The sequence below is a fragment of the Martes martes genome (genome assembly GCF_963455335.1).
Source record: "Martes martes genome assembly, contig: scaffold_57, whole genome shotgun sequence".
Taxonomy (NCBI): domain Eukaryota; kingdom Metazoa; phylum Chordata; class Mammalia; order Carnivora; family Mustelidae; genus Martes; species Martes martes.
The window spans coordinates 202,976-228,642 of NW_027666627.1; the positions used below are offsets into that span (position 1 = coordinate 202,976).

Here is a 25,667-nt window from a genome sequence, read left to right on the forward strand (position 1 = left end):
CAGCCTGCTGTGGAGGGGAAAGGTTTCATTTCTAATCCACCCAGAGACATGGAGGAAATTCAAGCATCCCACTCAGGTAAATTTTACCATACAAATTGAACGGTGTAAAGAAGTCCACTAAAATATTTGAAATGCTCACAGTCTTCTTATTCTGAAGTCTTTTTATTTAGTTAGTTAGTTATTTAGTTATTTATTTAACTTTGGGGGCAAGCTTCAGTGAAGGTTCTGACATAAATAAGGTAGATGTTATTGCTGATATCTATGTTTGAACAGAAGATATTTACAAGCCTAAGAACAAGAGCTTCTGAAACATGGAAGGTTTAGCTCAATTCTTTTAAAAGGAAGAGCCGACTGTTTGAAATGCCGGAAGGGTATCAGGGGCGCTTCCGGTACCAAAACCTGTCGGAGTCGGATACCAAAATTTTCCCCCTGTTACTGCTTTCCTCGCTGCTGGGAAGACATTAAGGACTGACGTGGTTGATGATGCAAAGCTATGTTCTAGTCAGCTATAAGAATGTGTGGCTGGATGGCATGTGAAATGGTGGTACTTCATAAATCGTATCATTGAGTGCCAAGTAAGAGTATTGGAAGGAGGAGAGAGCAGGGTCAGTTTGGGGGAAATTGAGGAAGCCTTAGCCGTGCTAAAAAGTCTATTAGAAAGTTTGTGACTTTTAAGACTTTTCCAGTTTTGAAGAATTGATAGTGACGAACGTGAAGCTTGCTTCTCGAAGGTGAAGTTAAGGTGAAGGAATGTGGCAGCAGACTCAGTATGGACCAGAATTTCTCCAATGTTACTGAATCCTCGGAGACCTTGTTAAAAATGCACATTGTGGGGGCGCCTGGGTGGCTCAGTGGGTTAAAGCCTCTGCCTTCGGCTCAGGTCGTGATCCCAGGGTCCTGGGATCGAGCCCCACATCAGGCTCTCTGCTCTGCGGGGAGCCTGCTTCCCCCTCTCTCTCTCTCTGCCTTCCTCTCTGCCTACTTGTGATCTCTCTGTCAAAGAAAGAAAGAAAGAAAGAAAGAAAGAAAGAAGGAAAGAAATCTTTAAAAAAAAAAAGAAGTGCACATTGTGAGGGGCGCGTGGGTGGCTCAGTGGGTTAAGCCTCTGCCTTGGGCTCGGGTCATGACCTCAGGATCCTGGGGTTGAGCCCCGCATCCGGCTCTCTGCTCCGCAGGGAGCCTGCTTCCCCCTCTCTCTCTGCCTGCCTCTCTGCCTACTTGTGATCTCTCTCTGTCAAAGAGATAAATACAATCTTTCAAAAATAATGAACATTGTGAGCGGCAGGTCTGGGATCCTGCATTCTGACCTGTCAGGTGATGCAAATGTCAATGGTCCGTTGGTCATGTGCTCCATTGCAAGGGTGGAGACTTCCACGTAGAGACACCTGGAAAGGCCACTGGATACTTCAAGACACCACAGGATCAAGGAAAACATTATTTTCTTTTTGTTTGTAAGCATGTTTTCAGCTAGACGGGAGAAAGGAGATGCAGAAAGGGAGGTTATAGATGTAAGATACTAGTGCTAACTAAAAAGGAAAGAAGTGGTGGAGATAATCCCTAATAAAAAGGGTGTAAAAGCAAAACAATCAAGACTATAGATCCACAAATAAGTCTTTTTTTAGGGTTTTGTTTTCCTTTATTTGTTTCAGGGAGCAAGATTGAGAGAGACAGAGAATGATCAGGGGGAGGGGCAAAGGCAGAGGCAGAGGGAGAGGTTCCTCAAAGAGGCTCACTTCTGAGCCTGGAGCCTCCATGCAGGGTTCCGTCTGAAGACTCTGTCCTCATGAGCTGAGTCGAAATCAAGAGCCAGGTGCTCAACCCGCCGTTCCGTCCGGGTGCTCCCAGAAATTACTTTTTGAAGGGGCGTAGCGAAGGGAACAAGGGAAAAGGGAAAGGCACGTTAGCTGAGAACTCTTGGAGTTGAGAAGGAAACTCCAGAGAATTCACTTTAGATGGCTCGAGGGTATTTGCACTAGAACCACATATCCATCCTCCTCAGGTCTTTTGGACATCAAAGATACAGGTTACGTCGGTCTTCATTACTCAAGTGAGATACGGAAGCTATGGCTTTCTTTTTTTTTAAGATAGGTAATTTTTTGGTACGAGAGCTGTTTCCAAAAACCCTTGAAAGACTGACATGATCTACCCATTCAAACTACGTTTGGAATCAAAAGAAATTATAGGGTTGGTTCCCTGAATGCTAAAATTGTTTTTATCAATAAGTATGACAGTGACCAAAGATTTTCAGTACCTAGGATTTCTGTGGCCATTCAATAGATTTTGTTCCATATACATAGTCATATTTCCATATTTAAAGCTATTGTACATTATTTCTTAGATGTGTTTTATACACCTTCTTGTATGAGTGAATGAAGAAACTTTAAGGTGGCTAAACTAGTGGATGCAGGAAATGTCAGCATACCGGTAGCCCACAAGGATATGGACAAAAATGAGTACTTTTAGTAACTGTGATCCCACAAGTGTATATCCAAGCTGATCAGTTCCTACGGTTTTGTTTGATGAAAACTCAGTTATGCATTCAGTTGGCCTATCATCAGCACTGTGTACTCCTACAGGACAGGACAAATTGAAGCAGGTCATACATACTTAGAGTCCAATGGTATAAATGATTCTGCTGTGCTGCCTTAAGGATGTGGTGTAGCATTCTACCATGGGCTTTCACGTATGTCCACTCAGGGTCACGATGTGTTCCTCTCAATAGAAATTGCTCTTCTGGCCAACCCACCTTCCTGTCTGCAGAAACAACCCCCAAACGCACTCGTCATCTGAGCCAGGCATGAGGATTCAGCTTAGTACCAAGTGCATGAGTGTTTGTGGGCTTCTCTATGTACATGGAGCTAACTAGATGACCCTTTTGCTTTTTAGATTCTGCAGGAAAATATTCTCACCGGAAGGTAAAACTTACATTTCTATTTTGAGGCTTTAACTACAGATTGCATGAAATGTTCATTATGTCTTAATCATATTGTTTCAATACCCATCCAGCCTGCTGTGGAGGGGAAAGGTTTCATTTCTAATCCACCCAGAGACATGGAGGAAATTCAAGCATCCCACTCAGGTAAATTTTACCATACAAATTGAACGGTGTAAAGAAGTCCACTAAAATATTTGAAATGCTCACAGTCTTCTTATTCTGAAGTCTTTTTATTTAGTTAGTTAGTTATTTAGTTATTTATTTAACTTTGGGGGCAAGCTTCAGTGAAGGTTCTGACATAAATAAGGTAGATGTTATTGCTGATATCTATGTTTGAACAGAAGATATTTACAAGCCTAAGAACAAGAGCTTCTGAAACATGGAAGGTTTAGCTCAATTCTTTTAAAAGGAAGAGCCGACTGTTTGAAATGCCGGAAGGGTATCAGGGGCGCTTCCGGTACCAAAACCTGTCGGAGTCGGATACCAAAATTTTCCCCCTGTTACTGCTTTCCTCGCTGCTGGGAAGACATTAAGGACTGACGTGGTTGATGATGCAAAGCTATGTTCTAGTCAGCTATAAGAATGTGTGGCTGGATGGCATGTGAAATGGTGGTACTTCATAAATCGTATCATTGAGTGCCAAGTAAGAGTATTGGAAGGAGGAGAGAGCAGGGTCAGTTTGGGGGAAATTGAGGAAGCCTTAGCCGTGCTAAAAAGTCTATTAGAAAGTTTGTGACTTTTAAGACTTTTCCAGTTTTGAAGAATTGATAGTGACGAACGTGAAGCTTGCTTCTCGAAGGTGAAGTTAAGGTGAAGGAATGTGGCAGCAGACTCAGTATGGACCAGAATTTCTCCAATGTTACTGAATCCTCGGAGACCTTGTTAAAAATGCACATTGTGGGGGCGCCTGGGTGGCTCAGTGGGTTAAAGCCTCTGCCTTCGGCTCAGGTCGTGATCCCAGGGTCCTGGGATCGAGCCCCACATCAGGCTCTCTGCTCTGCGGGGAGCCTGCTTCCCCCTCTCTCTCTCTCTGCCTTCCTCTCTGCCTACTTGTGATCTCTCTGTCAAAGAAAGAAAGAAAGAAAGAAAGAAAGAAAGAAAGAAAGAAGGAAAGAAATCTTTAAAAAAAAAAAAGAAGTGCACATTGTGAGGGGCGCGTGGGTGGCTCAGTGGGTTAAGCCTCTGCCTTGGGCTCGGGTCATGACCTCAGGATCCTGGGGTTGAGCCCCGCATCCGGCTCTCTGCTCCGCAGGGAGCCTGCTTCCCCCTCTCTCTCTGCCTGCCTCTCTGCCTACTTGTGATCTCTCTCTGTCAAAGAGATAAATACAATCTTTCAAAAATAATGAACATTGTGAGCGGCAGGTCTGGGATCCTGCATTCTGACCTGTCAGGTGATGCAAATGTCAATGGTCCGTTGGTCATGTGCTCCATTGCAAGGGTGGAGACTTCCACGTAGAGACACCTGGAAAGGCCACTGGATACTTCAAGACACCACAGGATCAAGGAAAACATTATTTTCTTTTTGTTTGTAAGCATGTTTTCAGCTAGACGGGAGAAAGGAGATGCAGAAAGGGAGGTTATAGATGTAAGATACTAGTGCTAACTAAAAAGGAAAGAAGTGGTGGAGATAATCCCTAATAAAAAGGGTGTAAAAGCAAAACAATCAAGACTATAGATCCACAAATAAGTCTTTTTTTAGGGTTTTGTTTTCCTTTATTTGTTTCAGGGAGCAAGATTGAGAGAGACAGAGAATGATCAGGGGGAGGGGCAAAGGCAGAGGGAGAGGTTCCTCAAAGAGGCTCACTTCTGAGCCTGGAGCCTCCATGCAGGGTTCCGTCTGAAGACTCTGTCCTCATGAGCTGAGTCGAAATCAAGAGCCAGGTGCTCAACCCGCCGTTCCGTCCGGGTGCTCCCAGAAATTACTTTTTGAAGGGGCGTAGCGAAGGGAACAAGGGAAAAGGGAAAGGCACGTTAGCTGAGAAGTCTTGGAGTTGAGAAGGAAACTCCAGAGAATTCACTTTAGATGGCTCGAGGGTATTTGCACTAGAACCACATATCCATCCTCCTCAGGTCTTTTGGACATCAAAGATACAGGTTACGTCGGTCTTCATTACTCAAGTGAGATACGGAAGCTATGGCTTTCTTTTTTTTTAAGATAGGTAATTTTTTGGTACGAGAGCTGTTTCCAAAAACCCTTGAAAGACTGACATGATCTACCCATTCAAACTACGTTTGGAATCAAAAGAAATTATAGGGTTGGTTCCCTGAATGCTAAAATTGTTTTTATCAATAAGTATGACAGTGACCAAAGATTTTCAGTACCTAGGATTTCTGTGGCCATTCAATAGATTTTGTTCCATATACATAGTCATATTTCCATATTTAAAGCTATTGTACATTATTTCTTAGATGTGTTTTATACACCTTCTTGTATGAGTGAATGAAGAAACTTTAAGGTGGCTAAACTAGTGGATGCAGGAAATGTCGGCATACCGGTAGCCCACAAGGATATGGACAAAAATGAGTACTTTTAGTAACTGTGATCCCACAAGTGTATATCCAAGCTGATCAGTTCCTACGGTTTTGTTTGATGAAAACTCAGTTATGCATTCAGTTGGCCTATCATCAGCACTGTGTACTCCTACAGGACAGGACAAATTGAAGCAGGTCATACATACTTAGAGTCCAATGGTATAAATGATTCTGCTGTGCTGCCTTAAGGATGTGGTGTAGCATTCTACCATGGGCTTTCACGTATGTCCACTCAGGGTCACGATGTGTTCCTCTCAATAGAAATTGCTCTTCTGGCCAACCCACCTTCCTGTCTGCAGAAACAACCCCCAAACGCACTCGTCATCTGAGCCAGGCATGAGGATTCAGCTTAGTACCAAGTGCATGAGTGTTTGTGGGCTTCTCTATGTACATGGAGCTAACTAGATGACCCTTTTGCTTTTTAGATTCTGCAGGAAAATATTCTCACCGGAAGGTAAAACTTACATTTCTATTTTGAGGCTTTAACTACAGATTGCATGAAATGTTCATTATGTCTTAATCATATTGTTTCAATACCCATCCAGCCTGCTGTGGAGGGGAAAGGTTTCATTTCTAATCCACCCAGAGACATGGAGGAAATTCAAGCATCCCACTCAGGTAAATTTTACCATACAAATTGAACGGTGTAAAGAAGTCCACTAAAATATTTGAAATGCTCACAGTCTTCTTATTCTGAAGTCTTTTTATTTAGTTAGTTAGTTATTTAGTTATTTATTTAACTTTGGGGGCAAGCTTCAGTGAAGGTTCTGACATAAATAAGGTAGATGTTATTGCTGATATCTATGTTTGAACAGAAGATATTTACAAGCCTAAGAACAAGAGCTTCTGAAACATGGAAGGTTTAGCTCAATTCTTTTAAAAGGAAGAGCCGACTGTTTGAAATGCCGGAAGGGTATCAGGGGCGCTTCCGGTACCAAAACCTGTCGGAGTCGGATACCAAAATTTTCCCCCTGTTACTGCTTTCCTCGCTGCTGGGAAGACATTAAGGACTGACGTGGTTGATGATGCAAAGCTATGTTCTAGTCAGCTATAAGAATGTGTGGCTGGATGGCATGTGAAATGGTGGTACTTCATAAATCGTATCATTGAGTGCCAAGTAAGAGTATTGGAAGGAGGAGAGAGCAGGGTCAGTTTGGGGGAAATTGAGGAAGCCTTAGCCGTGCTAAAAAGTCTATTAGAAAGTTTGTGACTTTTAAGACTTTTCCAGTTTTGAAGAATTGATAGTGACGAACGTGAAGCTTGCTTCTCGAAGGTGAAGTTAAGGTGAAGGAATGTGGCAGCAGACTCAGTATGGACCAGAATTTCTCCAATGTTACTGAATCCTCGGAGACCTTGTTAAAAATGCACATTGTGGGGGCGCCTGGGTGGCTCAGTGGGTTAAAGCCTCTGCCTTCGGCTCAGGTCGTGATCCCAGGGTCCTGGGATCGAGCCCCACATCAGGCTCTCTGCTCTGCGGGGAGCCTGCTTCCCCCTCTCTCTCTCTCTGCCTGCCTCTCTGCCTACTTGTGATCTCTCTGTCAAAGAAAGAAAGAAAGAAAGAAAGAAAGAAAGAAGGAAAGAAATCTTTAAAAAAAAAAAAGAAGTGCACATTGTGAGGGGCGCGTGGGTGGCTCAGTGGGTTAAGCCTCTGCCTTGGGCTCGGGTCATGACCTCAGGATCCTGGGGTTGAGCCCCGCATCCGGCTCTCTGCTCCGCAGGGAGCCTGCTTCCCCCTCTCTCTCTGCCTGCCTCTCTGCCTACTTGTGATCTCTCTCTGTCAAAGAGATAAATACAATCTTTCAAAAATAATGAACATTGTGAGCGGCAGGTCTGGGATCCTGCATTCTGACCTGTCAGGTGATGCAAATGTCAATGGTCCGTTGGTCATGTGCTCCATTGCAAGGGTGGAGACTTCCACGTAGAGACACCTGGAAAGGCCACTGGATACTTCAAGACACCACAGGATCAAGGAAAACATTATTTTCTTTTTGTTTGTAAGCATGTTTTCAGCTAGACGGGAGAAAGGAGATGCAGAAAGGGAGGTTATAGATGTAAGATACTAGTGCTAACTAAAAAGGAAAGAAGTGGTGGAGATAATCCCTAATAAAAAGGGTGTAAAAGCAAAACAATCAAGACTATAGATCCACAAATAAGTCTTTTTTTAGGGTTTTGTTTTCCTTTATTTGTTTCAGGGAGCAAGATTGAGAGAGACAGAGAATGATCAGGGGGAGGGGCAAAGGCAGAGGGAGAGGTTCCTCAAAGAGGCTCACTTCTGAGCCTGGAGCCTCCATGCAGGGTTCCGTCTGAAGACTCTGTCCTCATGAGCTGAGTCGAAATCAAGAGCCAGGTGCTCAACCCGCCGTTCCGTCCGGGTGCTCCCAGAAATTACTTTTTGAAGGGGCGTAGCGAAGGGAACAAGGGAAAAGGGAAAGGCACGTTAGCTGAGAAGTCTTGGAGTTGAGAAGGAAACTCCAGAGAATTCACTTTAGATGGCTCGAGGGTATTTGCACTAGAACCACATATCCATCCTCCTCAGGTCTTTTGGACATCAAAGATACAGGTTACGTCGGTCTTCATTACTCAAGTGAGATACGGAAGCTATGGCTTTCTTTTTTTTTAAGATAGGTAATTTTTTGGTACGAGAGCTGTTTCCAAAAACCCTTGAAAGACTGACATGATCTACCCATTCAAACTACGTTTGGAATCAAAAGAAATTATAGGGTTGGTTCCCTGAATGCTAAAATTGTTTTTATCAATAAGTATGACAGTGACCAAAGATTTTCAGTACCTAGGATTTCTGTGGCCATTCAATAGATTTTGTTCCATATACATAGTCATATTTCCATATTTAAAGCTATTGTACATTATTTCTTAGATGTGTTTTATACACCTTCTTGTATGAGTGAATGAAGAAACTTTAAGGTGGCTAAACTAGTGGATGCAGGAAATGTCGGCATACCGGTAGCCCACAAGGATATGGACAAAAATGAGTACTTTTAGTAACTGTGATCCCACAAGTGTATATCCAAGCTGATCAGTTCCTACGGTTTTGTTTGATGAAAACTCAGTTATGCATTCAGTTGGCCTATCATCAGCACTGTGTACTCCTACAGGACAGGACAAATTGAAGCAGGTCATACATACTTAGAGTCCAATGGTATAAATGATTCTGCTGTGCTGCCTTAAGGATGTGGTGTAGCATTCTACCATGGGCTTTCACGTATGTCCACTCAGGGTCACGATGTGTTCCTCTCAATAGAAATTGCTCTTCTGGCCAACCCACCTTCCTGTCTGCAGAAACAACCCCCAAACGCACTCGTCATCTGAGCCAGGCATGAGGATTCAGCTTAGTACCAAGTGCATGAGTGTTTGTGGGCTTCTCTATGTACATGGAGCTAACTAGATGACCCTTTTGCTTTTTAGATTCTGCAGGAAAATATTCTCACCGGAAGGTAAAACTTACATTTCTATTTTGAGGCTTTAACTACAGATTGCATGAAATGTTCATTATGTCTTAATCATATTGTTTCAATACCCATCCAGCCTGCTGTGGAGGGGAAAGGTTTCATTTCTAATCCACCCAGAGACATGGAGGAAATTCAAGCATCCCACTCAGGTAAATTTTACCATACAAATTGAACGGTGTAAAGAAGTCCACTAAAATATTTGAAATGCTCACAGTCTTCTTATTCTGAAGTCTTTTTATTTAGTTAGTTAGTTATTTAGTTATTTATTTAACTTTGGGGGCAAGCTTCAGTGAAGGTTCTGACATAAATAAGGTAGATGTTATTGCTGATATCTATGTTTGAACAGAAGATATTTACAAGCCTAAGAACAAGAGCTTCTGAAACATGGAAGGTTTAGCTCAATTCTTTTAAAAGGAAGAGCCGACTGTTTGAAATGCCGGAAGGGTATCAGGGGCGCTTCCGGTACCAAAACCTGTCGGAGTCGGATACCAAAATTTTCCCCCTGTTACTGCTTTCCTCGCTGCTGGGAAGACATTAAGGACTGACGTGGTTGATGATGCAAAGCTATGTTCTAGTCAGCTATAAGAATGTGTGGCTGGATGGCATGTGAAATGGTGGTACTTCATAAATCGTATCATTGAGTGCCAAGTAAGAGTATTGGAAGGAGGAGAGAGCAGGGTCAGTTTGGGGGAAATTGAGGAAGCCTTAGCCGTGCTAAAAAGTCTATTAGAAAGTTTGTGACTTTTAAGACTTTTCCAGTTTTGAAGAATTGATAGTGACGAACGTGAAGCTTGCTTCTCGAAGGTGAAGTTAAGGTGAAGGAATGTGGCAGCAGACTCAGTATGGACCAGAATTTCTCCAATGTTACTGAATCGTCGGAGACCTTGTTAAAAATGCACATTGTGGGGGCGCCTGGGTGGCTCAGTGGGTTAAAGCCTCTGCCTTCGGCTCAGGTCGTGATCCCAGGGTCCTGGGATCGAGCCCCACATCAGGCTCTCTGCTCTGCGGGGAGCCTGCTTCCCCCTCTCTCTCTCTCTGCCTGCCTCTCTGCCTACTTGTGATCTCTCTGTCAAAGAAAGAAAGAAAGAAAGAAAGAAAGAAGGAAAGAAATCTTTAAAAAAAAAAAAGAAGTGCACATTGTGAGGGGCGCGTGGGTGGCTCAGTGGGTTAAGCCTCTGCCTTGGGCTCGGGTCATGACCTCAGGATCCTGGGGTTGAGCCCCGCATCCGGCTCTCTGCTCCGCAGGGAGCCTGCTTCCCCCTCTCTCTCTGCCTGCCTCTCTGCCTACTTGTGATCTCTCTCTGTCAAAGAGATAAATACAATCTTTCAAAAATAATGAACATTGTGAGCGGCAGGTCTGGGATCCTGCATTCTGACCTGTCAGGTGATGCAAATGTCAATGGTCCGTTGGTCATGTGCTCCATTGCAAGGGTGGAGACTTCCACGTAGAGACACCTGGAAAGGCCACTGGATACTTCAAGACACCACAGGATCAAGGAAAACATTATTTTCTTTTTGTTTGTAAGCATGTTTTCAGCTAGACGGGAGAAAGGAGATGCAGAAAGGGAGGTTATAGATGTAAGATACTAGTGCTAACTAAAAAGGAAAGAAGTGGTGGAGATAATCCCTAATAAAAAGGGTGTAAAAGCAAAACAATCAAGACTATAGATCCACAAATAAGTCTTTTTTTAGGGTTTTGTTTTCCTTTATTTGTTTCAGGGAGCAAGATTGAGAGAGACAGAGAATGATCAGGGGGAGGGGCAAAGGCAGAGGGAGAGGTTCCTCAAAGAGGCTCACTTCTGAGCCTGGAGCCTCCATGCAGGGTTCCGTCTGAAGACTCTGTCCTCATGAGCTGAGTCGAAATCAAGAGCCAGGTGCTCAACCCGCCGTTCCGTCCGGGTGCTCCCAGAAATTACTTTTTGAAGGGGCGTAGCGAAGGGAACAAGGGAAAAGGGAAAGGCACGTTAGCTGAGAAGTCTTGGAGTTGAGAAGGAAACTCCAGAGAATTCACTTTAGATGGCTCGAGGGTATTTGCACTAGAACCACATATCCATCCTCCTCAGGTCTTTTGGACATCAAAGATACAGGTTACGTCGGTCTTCATTACTCAAGTGAGATACGGAAGCTATGGCTTTCTTTTTTTTTAAGATAGGTAATTTTTTGGTACGAGAGCTGTTTCCAAAAACCCTTGAAAGACTGACATGATCTACCCATTCAAACTACGTTTGGAATCAAAAGAAATTATAGGGTTGGTTCCCTGAATGCTAAAATTGTTTTTATCAATAAGTATGACAGTGACCAAAGATTTTCAGTACCTAGGATTTCTGTGGCCATTCAATAGATTTTGTTCCATATACATAGTCATATTTCCATATTTAAAGCTATTGTACATTATTTCTTAGATGTGTTTTATACACCTTCTTGTATGAGTGAATGAAGAAACTTTAAGGTGGCTAAACTAGTGGATGCAGGAAATGTCGGCATACCGGTAGCCCACAAGGATATGGACAAAAATGAGTACTTTTAGTAACTGTGATCCCACAAGTGTATATCCAAGCTGATCAGTTCCTACGGTTTTGTTTGATGAAAACTCAGTTATGCATTCAGTTGGCCTATCATCAGCACTGTGTACTCCTACAGGACAGGACAAATTGAAGCAGGTCATACATACTTAGAGTCCAATGGTATAAATGATTCTGCTGTGCTGCCTTAAGGATGTGGTGTAGCATTCTACCATGGGCTTTCACGTATGTCCACTCAGGGTCACGATGTGTTCCTCTCAATAGAAATTGCTCTTCTGGCCAACCCACCTTCCTGTCTGCAGAAACAACCCCCAAACGCACTCGTCATCTGAGCCAGGCATGAGGATTCAGCTTAGTACCAAGTGCATGAGTGTTTGTGGGCTTCTCTATGTACATGGAGCTAACTAGATGACCCTTTTGCTTTTTAGATTCTGCAGGAAAATATTCTCACCGGAAGGTAAAACTTACATTTCTATTTTGAGGCTTTAACTACAGATTGCATGAAATGTTCATTATGTCTTAATCATATTGTTTCAATACCCATCCAGCCTGCTGTGGAGGGGAAAGGTTTCATTTCTAATCCACCCAGAGACATGGAGGAAATTCAAGCATCCCACTCAGGTAAATTTTACCATACAAATTGAACGGTGTAAAGAAGTCCACTAAAATATTTGAAATGCTCACAGTCTTCTTATTCTGAAGTCTTTTTATTTAGTTAGTTAGTTATTTAGTTATTTATTTAACTTTGGGGGCAAGCTTCAGTGAAGGTTCTGACATAAATAAGGTAGATGTTATTGCTGATATCTATGTTTGAACAGAAGATATTTACAAGCCTAAGAACAAGAGCTTCTGAAACATGGAAGGTTTAGCTCAATTCTTTTAAAAGGAAGAGCCGACTGTTTGAAATGCCGGAAGGGTATCAGGGGCGCTTCCGGTACCAAAACCTGTCGGAGTCGGATACCAAAATTTTCCCCCTGTTACTGCTTTCCTCGCTGCTGGGAAGACATTAAGGACTGACGTGGTTGATGATGCAAAGCTATGTTCTAGTCAGCTATAAGAATGTGTGGCTGGATGGCATGTGAAATGGTGGTACTTCATAAATCGTATCATTGAGTGCCAAGTAAGAGTATTGGAAGGAGGAGAGAGCAGGGTCAGTTTGGGGGAAATTGAGGAAGCCTTAGCCGTGCTAAAAAGTCTATTAGAAAGTTTGTGACTTTTAAGACTTTTCCAGTTTTGAAGAATTGATAGTGACGAACGTGAAGCTTGCTTCTCGAAGGTGAAGTTAAGGTGAAGGAATGTGGCAGCAGACTCAGTATGGACCAGAATTTCTCCAATGTTACTGAATCCTCGGAGACCTTGTTAAAAATGCACATTGTGGGGGCGCCTGGGTGGCTCAGTGGGTTAAAGCCTCTGCCTTCGGCTCAGGTCGTGATCCCAGGGTCCTGGGATCGAGCCCCACATCAGGCTCTCTGCTCTGCGGGGAGCCTGCTTCCCCCTCTCTCTCTCTCTGCCTTCCTCTCTGCCTACTTGTGATCTCTCTGTCAAAGAAAGAAAGAAAGAAAGAAGGAAAGAAAGAAGGAAAGAAATCTTTAAAAAAAAAAAGAAGTGCACATTGTGAGGGGCGCGTGGGTGGCTCAGTGGGTTAAGCCTCTGCCTTGGGCTCGGGTCATGACCTCAGGATCCTGGGATTGAGCCCCGCATCCGGCTCTCTGCTCCGCAGGGAGCCTGCTTCCCCCTCTCTCTCTGCCTGCCTCTCTGCCTACTTGTGATCTCTCTCTGTCAAAGAGATAAATACAATCTTTCAAAAATAATGAACATTGTGAGCGGCAGGTCTGGGATCCTGCATTCTGACCTGTCAGGTGATGCAAATGTCAATGGTCCGTTGGTCATGTGCTCCATTGCAAGGGTGGAGACTTCCACGTAGAGACACCTGGAAAGGCCACTGGATACTTCAAGACACCACAGGATCAAGGAAAACATTATTTTCTTTTTGTTTGTAAGCATGTTTTCAGCTAGACGGGAGAAAGGAGATGCAGAAAGGGAGGTTATAGATGTAAGATACTAGTGCTAACTAAAAAGGAAAGAAGTGGTGGAGATAATCCCTAATAAAAAGGGTGTAAAAGCAAAACAATCAAGACTATAGATCCACAAATAAGTCTTTTTTTAGGGTTTTGTTTTCCTTTATTTGTTTCAGGGAGCAAGATTGAGAGAGACAGAGAATGATCAGGGGGAGGGGCAAAGGCAGAGGGAGAGGTTCCTCAAAGAGGCTCACTTCTGAGCCTGGAGCCTCCATGCAGGGTTCCGTCTGAAGACTCTGTCCTCATGAGCTGAGTCGAAATCAAGAGCCAGGTGCTCAACCCGCCGTTCCGTCCGGGTGCTCCCAGAAATTACTTTTTGAAGGGGCGTAGCGAAGGGAACAAGGGAAAAGGGAAAGGCACGTTAGCTGAGAAGTCTTGGAGTTGAGAAGGAAACTCCAGAGAATTCACTTTAGATGGCTCGAGGGTATTTGCACTAGAACCACATATCCATCCTCCTCAGGTCTTTTGGACATCAAAGATACAGGTTACGTCGGTCTTCATTACTCAAGTGAGATACGGAAGCTATGGCTTTCTTTTTTTTTAAGATAGGTAATTTTTTGGTACGAGAGCTGTTTCCAAAAACCCTTGAAAGACTGACATGATCTACCCATTCAAACTACGTTTGGAATCAAAAGAAATTATAGGGTTGGTTCCCTGAATGCTAAAATTGTTTTTATCAATAAGTATGACAGTGACCAAAGATTTTCAGTACCTAGGATTTCTGTGGCCATTCAATAGATTTTGTTCCATATACACAGTCATATTTCCATATTTAAAGCTATTGTACATTATTTCTTAGATGTGTTTTATACACCTTCTTGTATGAGTGAATGAAGAAACTTTAAGGTGGCTAAACTAGTGGATGCAGGAAATGTCGGCATACCGGTAGCCCACAAGGATATGGACAAAAATGAGTACTTTTAGTAACTGTGATCCCACAAGTGTATATCCAAGCTGATCAGTTCCTACGGTTTTGTTTGATGAAAACTCAGTTATGCATTCAGTTGGCCTATCATCAGCACTGTGTACTCCTACAGGACAGGACAAATTGAAGCAGGTCATACATACTTAGAGTCCAATGGTATAAATGATTCTGCTGTGCTGCCTTAAGGATGTGGTGTAGCATTCTACCATGGGCTTTCACGTATGTCCACTCAGGGTCACGATGTGTTCCTCTCAATAGAAATTGCTCTTCTGGCCAACCCACCTTCCTGTCTGCAGAAACAACCCCCAAACGCACTCGTCATCTGAGCCAGGCATGAGGATTCAGCTTAGTACCAAGTGCATGAGTGTTTGTGGGCTTCTCTATGTACATGGAGCTAACTAGATGACCCTTTTGCTTTTTAGATTCTGCAGGAAAATATTCTCACCGGAAGGTAAAACTTACATTTCTATTTTGAGGCTTTAACTACAGATTGCATGAAATGTTCATTATGTCTTAATCATATTGTTTCAATACCCATCCAGCCTGCTGTGGAGGGGAAAGGTTTCATTTCTAATCCACCCAGAGACATGGAGGAAATTCAAGCATCCCACTCAGGTAAATTTTACCATACAAATTGAACGGTGTAAAGAAGTCCACTAAAATATTTGAAATGCTCACAGTCTTCTTATTCTGAAGTCTTTTTATTTAGTTAGTTAGTTATTTAGTTATTTATTTAACTTTGGGGGCAAGCTTCAGTGAAGGTTCTGACATAAATAAGGTAGATGTTATTGCTGATATCTATGTTTGAACAGAAGATATTTACAAGCCTAAGAACAAGAGCTTCTGAAACATGGAAGGTTTAGCTCAATTCTTTTAAAAGGAAGAGCCGACTGTTTGAAATGCCGGAAGGGTATCAGGGGCGCTTCCGGTACCAAAACCTGTCGGAGTCGGATACCAAAATTTTCCCCCTGTTACTGCTTTCCTCGCTGCTGGGAAGACATTAAGGACTGACGTGGTTGATGATGCAAAGCTATGTTCTAGTCAGCTATAAGAATGTGTGGCTGGATGGCATGTGAAATGGTGGTACTTCATAAATCGTATCATTGAGTGCCAAGTAAGAGTATTGGAAGGAGGAGAGAGCAGGGTCAGTTTGGGGGAAATTGAGGAAGCCTTAGCCGTGCTAAAAAGTCTATTAGAAAGTTTGTGACTTTTAAGACTTTTCCAGTTTTGAAGAATTGATAGTGACGAACGTGAAGCTTGCTTCTCGAAGGTGAAGTTAAGGTGAAGGAATGTGGCAGCAGACTCAGTATGGACCAGAATTTCTCCAATGTTACTGAATCCTCGGAGACCTTGTTAAAAATGCACATTGTGGGGGCGCCTGGGTGGCTCAGTGGGTTAAAGCCTCTGCCTTCGGCTCAGGTCGTGATCCCAGGGTCCTGGGATCGAGCCCCACATCAGGCTCTCTGCTCTGCGGGGAGCCTGCTTCCCCCTCTCTCTCTCTCTGCCTTCCTCTCTGCCTACTTGTGATCTCTCTGTCAAAGAAAGAAAGAAAGAAAGAAAGAAAGAAAGAAGGAAAGAAATCTTTAAAAAAAAAAAGAAGTGCACATTGTGAGGGGCGCGTGGGTGGCTCAGTGGGTTAAGCCTCTGCCTTGGGCTCGGGTCATGACCTCAGGATCCTGGGGTTGAGCCCCGCATCCGGCTCTCTGCTCCGCAGGGAGCCTGCTTCCCCCTCTCTCTCTGCCTGCCTCTCTGCCTACTTGTGATCTCTCTCTGTCAAAGAGATAAATACAATCTTTCAAAAATAATGAACATTGTGAGCGGCAGGTCTGGGATCCTGCATTCTGACCTGTCAGGTGATGCAAATGTCAATGGTCCGTTGGTCATGTGCTCCATTGCAAGGGTGGAGACTTCCACGTAGAGACACCTGGAAAGGCCACTGGATACTTCAAGACACCACAGGATCAAGGAAAACATTATTTTCTTTTTGTTTGTAAGCATGTTTTCAGCTAGACGGGAGAAAGGAGATGCAGAAAGGGAGGTTATAGATGTAAGATACTAGTGCTAACTAAAAAGGAAAGAAGTGGTGGAGATAATCCCTAATAAAAAGGGTGTAAAAGCAAAACAATCAAGACTATAGATCCACAAATAAGTCTTTTTTTAGGGTTTTGTTTTCCTTTATTTGTTTCAGGGAGCAAGATTGAGAGAGACAGAGAATGATCAGGGGGAGGGGCAAAGGCAGAGGGAGAGGTTCCTCAAAGAGGCTCACTTCTGAGCCTGGAGCCTCCATGCAGGGTTCCGTCTGAAGACTCTGTCCTCATGAGCTGAGTCGAAATCAAGAGCCAGGTGCTCAACCCGCCGTTCCGTCCGGGTGCTCCCAGAAATTACTTTTTGAAGGGGCGTAGCGAAGGGAACAAGGGAAAAGGGAAAGGCACGTTAGCTGAGAAGTCTTGGAGTTGAGAAGGAAACTCCAGAGAATTCACTTTAGATGGCTCGAGGGTATTTGCACTAGAACCACATATCCATCCTCCTCAGGTCTTTTGGACATCAAAGATACAGGTTACGTCGGTCTTCATTACTCAAGTGAGATACGGAAGCTATGGCTTTCTTTTTTTTTAAGATAGGTAATTTTTTGGTACGAGAGCTGTTTCCAAAAACCCTTGAAAGACTGACATGATCTACCCATTCAAACTACGTTTGGAATCAAAAGAAATTATAGGGTTGGTTCCCTGAATGCTAAAATTGTTTTTATCAATAAGTATGACAGTGACCAAAGATTTTCAGTACCTAGGATTTCTGTGGCCATTCAATAGATTTTGTTCCATATACATAGTCATATTTCCATATTTAAAGCTATTGTACATTATTTCTTAGATGTGTTTTATACACCTTCTTGTATGAGTGAATGAAGAAACTTTAAGGTGGCTAAACTAGTGGATGCAGGAAATGTCGGCATACCGGTAGCCCACAAGGATATGGACAAAAATGAGTACTTTTAGTAACTGTGATCCCACAAGTGTATATCCAAGCTGATCAGTTCCTACGGTTTTGTTTGATGAAAACTCAGTTATGCATTCAGTTGGCCTATCATCAGCACTGTGTACTCCTACAGGACAGGACAAATTGAAGCAGGTCATACATACTTAGAGTCCAATGGTATAAATGATTCTGCTGTGCTGCCTTAAGGATGTGGTGTAGCATTCTACCATGGGCTTTCACGTATGTCCACTCAGGGTCACGATGTGTTCCTCTCAATAGAAATTGCTCTTCTGGCCAACCCACCTTCCTGTCTGCAGAAACAACCCCCAAACGCACTCGTCATCTGAGCCAGGCATGAGGATTCAGCTTAGTACCAAGTGCATGAGTGTTTGTGGGCTTCTCTATGTACATGGAGCTAACTAGATGACCCTTTTGCTTTTTAGATTCTGCAGGAAAATATTCTCACCGGAAGGTAAAACTTACATTTCTATTTTGAGGCTTTAACTACAGATTGCATGAAATGTTCATTATGTCTTAATCATATTGTTTCAATACCCATCCAGCCTGCTGTGGAGGGGAAAGGTTTCATTTCTAATCCACCCAGAGACATGGAGGAAATTCAAGCATCCCACTCAGGTAAATTTTACCATACAAATTGAACGGTGTAAAGAAGTCCACTAAAATATTTGAAATGCTCACAGTCTTCTTATTCTGAAGTCTTTTTATTTAGTTAGTTAGTTATTTAGTTATTTATTTAACTTTGGGGGCAAGCTTCAGTGAAGGTTCTGACATAAATAAGGTAGATGTTATTGCTGATATCTATGTTTGAACAGAAGATATTTACAAGCCTAAGAACAAGAGCTTCTGAAACATGGAAGGTTTAGCTCAATTCTTTTAAAAGGAAGAGCCGACTGTTTGAAATGCCGGAAGGGTATCAGGGGCGCTTCCGGTACCAAAACCTGTCGGAGTCGGATACCAAAATTTTCCCCCTGTTACTGCTTTCCTCGCTGCTGGGAAGACATTAAGGACTGACGTGGTTGATGATGCAAAGCTATGTTCTAGTCAGCTATAAGAATGTGTGGCTGGATGGCATGTGAAATGGTGGTACTTCATAAATCGTATCATTGAGTGCCAAGTAAGAGTATTGGAAGGAGGAGAGAGCAGGGTCAGTTTGGGGGAAATTGAGGAAGCCTTAGCCGTGCTAAAAAGTCTATTAGAAAGTTTGTGACTTTTAAGACTTTTCCAGTTTTGAAGAATTGATAGTGACGAACGTGAAGCTTGCTTCTCGAAGGTGAAGTTAAGGTGAAGGAATGTGGCAGCAGACTCAGTATGGACCAGAATTTCTCCAATGTTACTGAATCCTCGGAGACCTTGTTAAAAATGCACATTGTGGGGGCGCCTGGGTGGCTCAGTGGGTTAAAGCCTCTGCCTTCGGCTCAGGTCGTGATCCCAGGGTCCTGGGATCGAGCCCCACATCAGGCTCTCTGCTCTGCGGGGAGCCTGCTTCCCCCTCTCTCTCTCTCTGCCTTCCTCTCTGCCTACTTGTGATCTCTCTGTCAAAGAAAGAAAGAAAGAAAGAAGGAAAGAAAGAAGGAAAGAAATCTTTAAAAAAAAAAAGAAGTGCACATTGTGAGGGGCGCGTGGGTGGCTCAGTGGGTTAAGCCTCTGCCTTGGGCTCGGGTCATGACCTCAGGATCCTGGGATTGAGCCCCGCATCCGGCTCTCTGCTCCGCAGGGAGCCTGCTTCCCCCTCTCTCTCTGCCTGCCTCTCTGCCTACTTGTGATCTCTCTCTGTCAAAGAGATAAATACAATCTTTCAAAAATAATGAACATTGTGAGCGGCAGGTCTGGGATCCTGCATTCTGACCTGTCAGGTGATGCAAATGTCAATGGTCCGTTGGTCATGTGCTCCATTGCAAGGGTGGAGACTTCCACGTAGAGACACCTGGAAAGGCCACTGGATACTTCAAGACACCACAGGATCAAGGAAAACATTATTTTCTTTTTGTTTGTAAGCATGTTTTCAGCTAGACGGGAGAAAGGAGATGCAGAAAGGGAGGTTATAGATGTAAGATACTAGTGCTAACTAAAAAGGAAAGAAGTGGTGGAGATAATCCCTAATAAAAAGGGTGTAAAAGCAAAACAATCAAGACTATAGATCCACAAATAAGTCTTTTTTTAGGGTTTTGTTTTCCTTTATTTGTTTCAGGGAGCAAGATTGAGAGAGACAGAGAATGATCAGGGGGAGGGGCAAAGGCAGAGGGAGAGGTTCCTCAAAGAGGCTCACTTCTGAGCCTGGAGCCTCCATGCAGGGTTCCGTCTGAAGACTCTGTCCTCATGAGCTGAGTCGAAATCAAGAGCCAGGTGCTCAACCCGCCGTTCCGTCCGGGTGCTCCCAGAAATTACTTTTTGAAGGGGCGTAGCGAAGGGAACAAGGGAAAAGGGAAAGGCACGTTAGCTGAGAAGTCTTGGAGTTGAGAAGGAAACTCCAGAGAATTCACTTTAGATGGCTCGAGGGTATTTGCACTAGAACCACATATCCATCCTCCTCAGGTCTTTTGGACATCAAAGATACAGGTTACGTCGGTCTTCATTACTCAAGTGAGATACGGAAGCTATGGCTTTCTTTTTTTTTAAGATAGGTAATTTTTTGGTACGAGAGCTGTTTCCAAAAACCCTTGAAAGACTGACATGATCTACCCATTCAAACTACGTTTGGAATCAAAAGAAATTATAGGGTTGGTTCCCTGAATGCTAAAATTGTTTTTATCAATAAGTATGACAGTGACCAAAGATTTTCAGTACCTAGGATTTCTGTGGCCATTCAATAGATTTTGTTCCATATACATAGTCATATTTCCATATTTAAAGCTATTGTACATTATTTCTTAGATGTGTTTTATACACCTTCTTGTATGAGTGAATGAAGAAACTTTAAGGTGGCTAAACTAGTGGATGCAGGAAATGTCGGCATACCGGTAGCCCACAAGGATATGGACAAAAATGAGTACTTTTAGTAACTGTGATCCCACAAGTGTATATCCAAGCTGATCAGTTCCTACGGTTTTGTTTGATGAAAACTCAGTTATGCATTCAGTTGGCCTATCATCAGCACTGTGTACTCCTACAGGACAGGACAAATTGAAGCAGGTCATACATACTTAGAGTCCAATGGTATAAATGATTCTGCTGTGCTGCCTTAAGGATGTGGTGTAGCATTCTACCATGGGCTTTCACGTATGTCCACTCAGGGTCACGATGTGTTCCTCTCAATAGAAATTGCTCTTCTGGCCAACCCACCTTCCTGTCTGCAGAAACAACCCCCAAACGCACTCGTCATCTGAGCCAGGCATGAGGATTCAGCTTAGTACCAAGTGCATGAGTGTTTGTGGGCTTCTCTATGTACATGGAGCTAACTAGATGACCCTTTTGCTTTTTAGATTCTGCAGGAAAATATTCTCACCGGAAGGTAAAACTTACATTTCTATTTTGAGGCTTTAACTACAGATTGCATGAAATGTTCATTATGTCTTAATCATATTGTTTCAATACCCATCCAGCCTGCTGTGGAGGGGAAAGGTTTCATTTCTAATCCACCCAGAGACATGGAGGAAATTCAAGCATCCCACTCAGGTAAATTTTACCATACAAATTGAACGGTGTAAAGAAGTCCACTAAAATATTTGAAATGCTCACAGTCTTCTTATTCTGAAGTCTTTTTATTTAGTTAGTTAGTTATTTAGTTATTTATTTAACTTTGGGGGCAAGCTTCAGTGAAGGTTCTGACATAAATAAGGTAGATGTTATTGCTGATATCTATGTTTGAACAGAAGATATTTACAAGCCTAAGAACAAGAGCTTCTGAAACATGGAAGGTTTAGCTCAATTCTTTTAAAAGGAAGAGCCGACTGTTTGAAATGCCGGAAGGGTATCAGGGGCGCTTCCGGTACCAAAACCTGTCGGAGTCGGATACCAAAATTTTCCCCCTGTTACTGCTTTCCTCGCTGCTGGGAAGACATTAAGGACTGACGTGGTTGATGATGCAAAGCTATGTTCTAGTCAGCTATAAGAATGTGTGGCTGGATGGCATGTGAAATGGTGGTACTTCATAAATCGTATCATTGAGTGCCAAGTAAGAGTATTGGAAGGAGGAGAGAGCAGGGTCAGTTTGGGGGAAATTGAGGAAGCCTTAGCCGTGCTAAAAAGTCTATTAGAAAGTTTGTGACTTTTAAGACTTTTCCAGTTTTGAAGAATTGATAGTGACGAACGTGAAGCTTGCTTCTCGAAGGTGAAGTTAAGGTGAAGGAATGTGGCAGCAGACTCAGTATGGACCAGAATTTCTCCAATGTTACTGAATCGTCGGAGACCTTGTTAAAAATGCACATTGTGGGGGCGCCTGGGTGGCTCAGTGGGTTAAAGCCTCTGCCTTCGGCTCAGGTCGTGATCCCAGGGTCCTGGGATCGAGCCCCACATCAGGCTCTCTGCTCTGCGGGGAGCCTGCTTCCCCCTCTCTCTCTCTCTGCCTTCCTCTCTGCCTACTTGTGATCTCTCTGTCAAAGAAAGAAAGAAAGAAAGAAAGAAAGAAAGAAGGAAAGAAATCTTTAAAAAAAAAAAGAAGTGCACATTGTGAGGGGCGCGTGGGTGGCTCAGTGGGTTAAGCCTCTGCCTTGGGCTCGGGTCATGACCTCAGGATCCTGGGGTTGAGCCCCGCATCCGGCTCTCTGCTCCGCAGGGAGCCTGCTTCCCCCTCTCTCTCTGCCTGCCTCTCTGCCTACTTGTGATCTCTCTCTGTCAAAGAGATAAATACAATCTTTCAAAAATAATGAACATTGTGAGCGGCAGGTCTGGGATCCTGCATTCTGACCTGTCAGGTGATGCAAATGTCAATGGTCCGTTGGTCATGTGCTCCATTGCAAGGGTGGAGACTTCCACGTAGAGACACCTGGAAAGGCCACTGGATACTTCAAGACACCACAGGATCAAGGAAAACATTATTTTCTTTTTGTTTGTAAGCATGTTTTCAGCTAGACGGGAGAAAGGAGATGCAGAAAGGGAGGTTATAGATGTAAGATACTAGTGCTAACTAAAAAGGAAAGAAGTGGTGGAGATAATCCCTAATAAAAAGGGTGTAAAAGCAAAACAATCAAGACTATAGATCCACAAATAAGTCTTTTTTTAGGGTTTTGTTTTCCTTTATTTGTTTCAGGGAGCAAGATTGAGAGAGACAGAGAATGATCAGGGGGAGGGGCAAAGGCAGAGGGAGAGGTTCCTCAAAGAGGCTCACTTCTGAGCCTGGAGCCTCCATGCAGGGTTCCGTCTGAAGACTCTGTCCTCATGAGCTGAGTCGAAATCAAGAGCCAGGTGCTCAACCCGCCGTTCCGTCCGGGTGCTCCCAGAAATTACTTTTTGAAGGGGCGTAGCGAAGGGAACAAGGGAAAAGGGAAAGGCACGTTAGCTGAGAAGTCTTGGAGTTGAGAAGGAAACTCCAGAGAATTCACTTTAGATGGCTCGAGGGTATTTGCACTAGAACCACATATCCATCCTCCTCAGGTCTTTTGGACATCAAAGATACAGGTTACGTCGGTCTTCATTACTCAAGTGAGATACGGAAGCTATGGCTTTCTTTTTTTTTAAGATAGGTAATTTTTTGGTACGAGAGCTGTTTCCAAAAACCCTTGAAAGACTGACATGATCTACCCATTCAAACTACGTTTGGAATCAAAAGAAATTATAGGGTTGGTTCCCTGAATGCTAAAATTGTTTTTATCAATAAGTATGACAGTGACCAAAGATTTTCAGTACCTAGGATTTCTGTGGCCATTCAATAGATTTTGTTCCATATACATAGTCATATTTCCATATTTAAAGCTATTGTACATTATTTCTTAGATGTGTTTTATACACCTTCTTGTATGAGTGAATGAAGAAACTTTAAGGTGGCTAAACTAGTGGATGCAGGAAATGTCGGCATACCGGTAGCCCACAAGGATATGGACAAAAATGAGTACTTTTAGTAACTGTGATCCCACAAGTGTATATCCAAGCTGATCAGTTCCTACGGTTTTGTTTGATGAAAACTCAGTTATGCATTCAGTTGGCCTATCATCAGCACTGTGTACTCCTACAGGACAGGACAAATTGAAGCAGGTCATACATACTTAGAGTCCAATGGTATAAATGATTCTGCTGTGCTGCCTTAAGGATGTGGTGTAGCATTCTACCGTGGGCTTTCACGTATGTCCACTCAGGGTCACGATGTGTTCCTCTCAATAGAAATTGCTCTTCTGGCCAACCCACCTTCCTGTCTGCAGAAACAACCCCCAAACGCACTCGTCATCTGAGCCAGGCATGAGGATTCAGCTTAGTACCAAGTGCATGAGTGTTTGTGGGCTTCTCTATGTACATGGAGCTAACTAGATGACCCTTTTGCTTTTTAGATTCTGCAGGAAAATATTCTCACCGGAAGGTAAAACTTACATTTCTATTTTGAGGCTTTAACTACAGATTGCATGAAATGTTCATTATGTCTTAATCATATTGTTTCAATACCCATCCAGCCTGCTGTGGAGGGGAAAGGTTTCATTTCTAATCCACCCAGAGACATGGAGGAAATTCAAGCATCCCACTCAGGTAAATTTTACCATACAAATTGAACGGTGTAAAGAAGTCCACTAAAATATTTGAAATGCTCACAGTCTTCTTATTCTGAAGTCTTTTTATTTAGTTAGTTAGTTATTTAGTTATTTATTTAACTTTGGGGGCAAGCTTCAGTGAAGGTTCTGACATAAATAAGGTAGATGTTATTGCTGATATCTATGTTTGAACAGAAGATATTTACAAGCCTAAGAACAAGAGCTTCTGAAACATGGAAGGTTTAGCTCAATTCTTTTAAAAGGAAGAGCCGACTGTTTGAAATGCCGGAAGGGTATCAGGGGCGCTTCCGGTACCAAAACCTGTCGGAGTCGGATACCAAAATTTTCCCCCTGTTACTGCTTTCCTCGCTGCTGGGAAGACATTAAGGACTGACGTGGTTGATGATGCAAAGCTATGTTCTAGTCAGCTATAAGAATGTGTGGCTGGATGGCATGTGAAATGGTGGTACTTCATAAATCGTATCATTGAGTGCCAAGTAAGAGTATTGGAAGGAGGAGAGAGCAGGGTCAGTTTGGGGGAAATTGAGGAAGCCTTAGCCGTGCTAAAAAGTCTATTAGAAAGTTTGTGACTTTTAAGACTTTTCCAGTTTTGAAGAATTGATAGTGACGAACGTGAAGCTTGCTTCTCGAAGGTGAAGTTAAGGTGAAGGAATGTGGCAGCAGACTCAGTATGGACCAGAATTTCTCCAATGTTACTGAATCCTCGGAGACCTTGTTAAAAATGCACATTGTGGGGGCGCCTGGGTGGCTCAGTGGGTTAAAGCCTCTGCCTTCGGCTCAGGTCGTGATCCCAGGGTCCTGGGATCGAGCCCCACATCAGGCTCTCTGCTCTGCGGGGAGCCTGCTTCCCCCTCTCTCTCTCTCTGCCTTCCTCTCTGCCTACTTGTGATCTCTCTGTCAAAGAAAGAAAGAAAGAAAGAAAGAAAGAAAGAAGGAAAGAAATCTTTAAAAAAAAAAAGAAGTGCACATTGTGAGGGGCGCGTGGGTGGCTCAGTGGGTTAAGCCTCTGCCTTGGGCTCGGGTCATGACCTCAGGATCCTGGGGTTGAGCCCCGCATCCGGCTCTCTGCTCCGCAGGGAGCCTGCTTCCCCCTCTCTCTCTGCCTGCCTCTCTGCCTACTTGTGATCTCTCTCTGTCAAAGAGATAAATACAATCTTTCAAAAATAATGAACATTGTGAGCGGCAGGTCTGGGATCCTGCATTCTGACCTGTCAGGTGATGCAAATGTCAATGGTCCGTTGGTCATGTGCTCCATTGCAAGGGTGGAGACTTCCACGTAGAGACACCTGGAAAGGCCACTGGATACTTCAAGACACCACAGGATCAAGGAAAACATTATTTTCTTTTTGTTTGTAAGCATGTTTTCAGCTAGACGGGAGAAAGGAGATGCAGAAAGGGAGGTTATAGATGTAAGATACTAGTGCTAACTAAAAAGGAAAGAAGTGGTGGAGATAATCCCTAATAAAAAGGGTGTAAAAGCAAAACAATCAAGACTATAGATCCACAAATAAGTCTTTTTTTAGGGTTTTGTTTTCCTTTATTTGTTTCAGGGAGCAAGATTGAGAGAGACAGAGAATGA

General features: G+C 43.3%; 1 protein-coding gene across 1 annotated transcript in view; it reads left to right on the forward strand.

Annotated features, from left to right (window-relative positions):
- Positions 1 to 9,016: 9,016 nt before the first annotated feature.
- Positions 9,017 to 25,667, forward strand: part of LOC308337877 (uncharacterized protein) — a gene marked incomplete at its 3' end in the record, with an annotated part of 66,472 nt that continues 49,821 nt past the window's right edge. Inside the window, exons 1-11 of the mRNA XM_080831423.1 lie at positions 9,017 to 9,083; positions 11,885 to 11,913; positions 12,005 to 12,077; positions 14,882 to 14,910; positions 15,002 to 15,074; positions 17,879 to 17,907; positions 17,999 to 18,071; positions 20,876 to 20,904; positions 20,996 to 21,068; positions 23,873 to 23,901; positions 23,993 to 24,065. Coding sequence (XP_080687549.1) covers positions 9,056 to 9,083; positions 11,885 to 11,913; positions 12,005 to 12,077; positions 14,882 to 14,910; positions 15,002 to 15,074; positions 17,879 to 17,907; positions 17,999 to 18,071; positions 20,876 to 20,904; positions 20,996 to 21,068; positions 23,873 to 23,901; positions 23,993 to 24,065 — 538 coding nt within the window. The 5' untranslated portion in view covers positions 9,017 to 9,055. The remainder of the gene's footprint in view (positions 9,084 to 11,884; positions 11,914 to 12,004; positions 12,078 to 14,881; positions 14,911 to 15,001; positions 15,075 to 17,878; positions 17,908 to 17,998; positions 18,072 to 20,875; positions 20,905 to 20,995; positions 21,069 to 23,872; positions 23,902 to 23,992; positions 24,066 to 25,667) is intronic.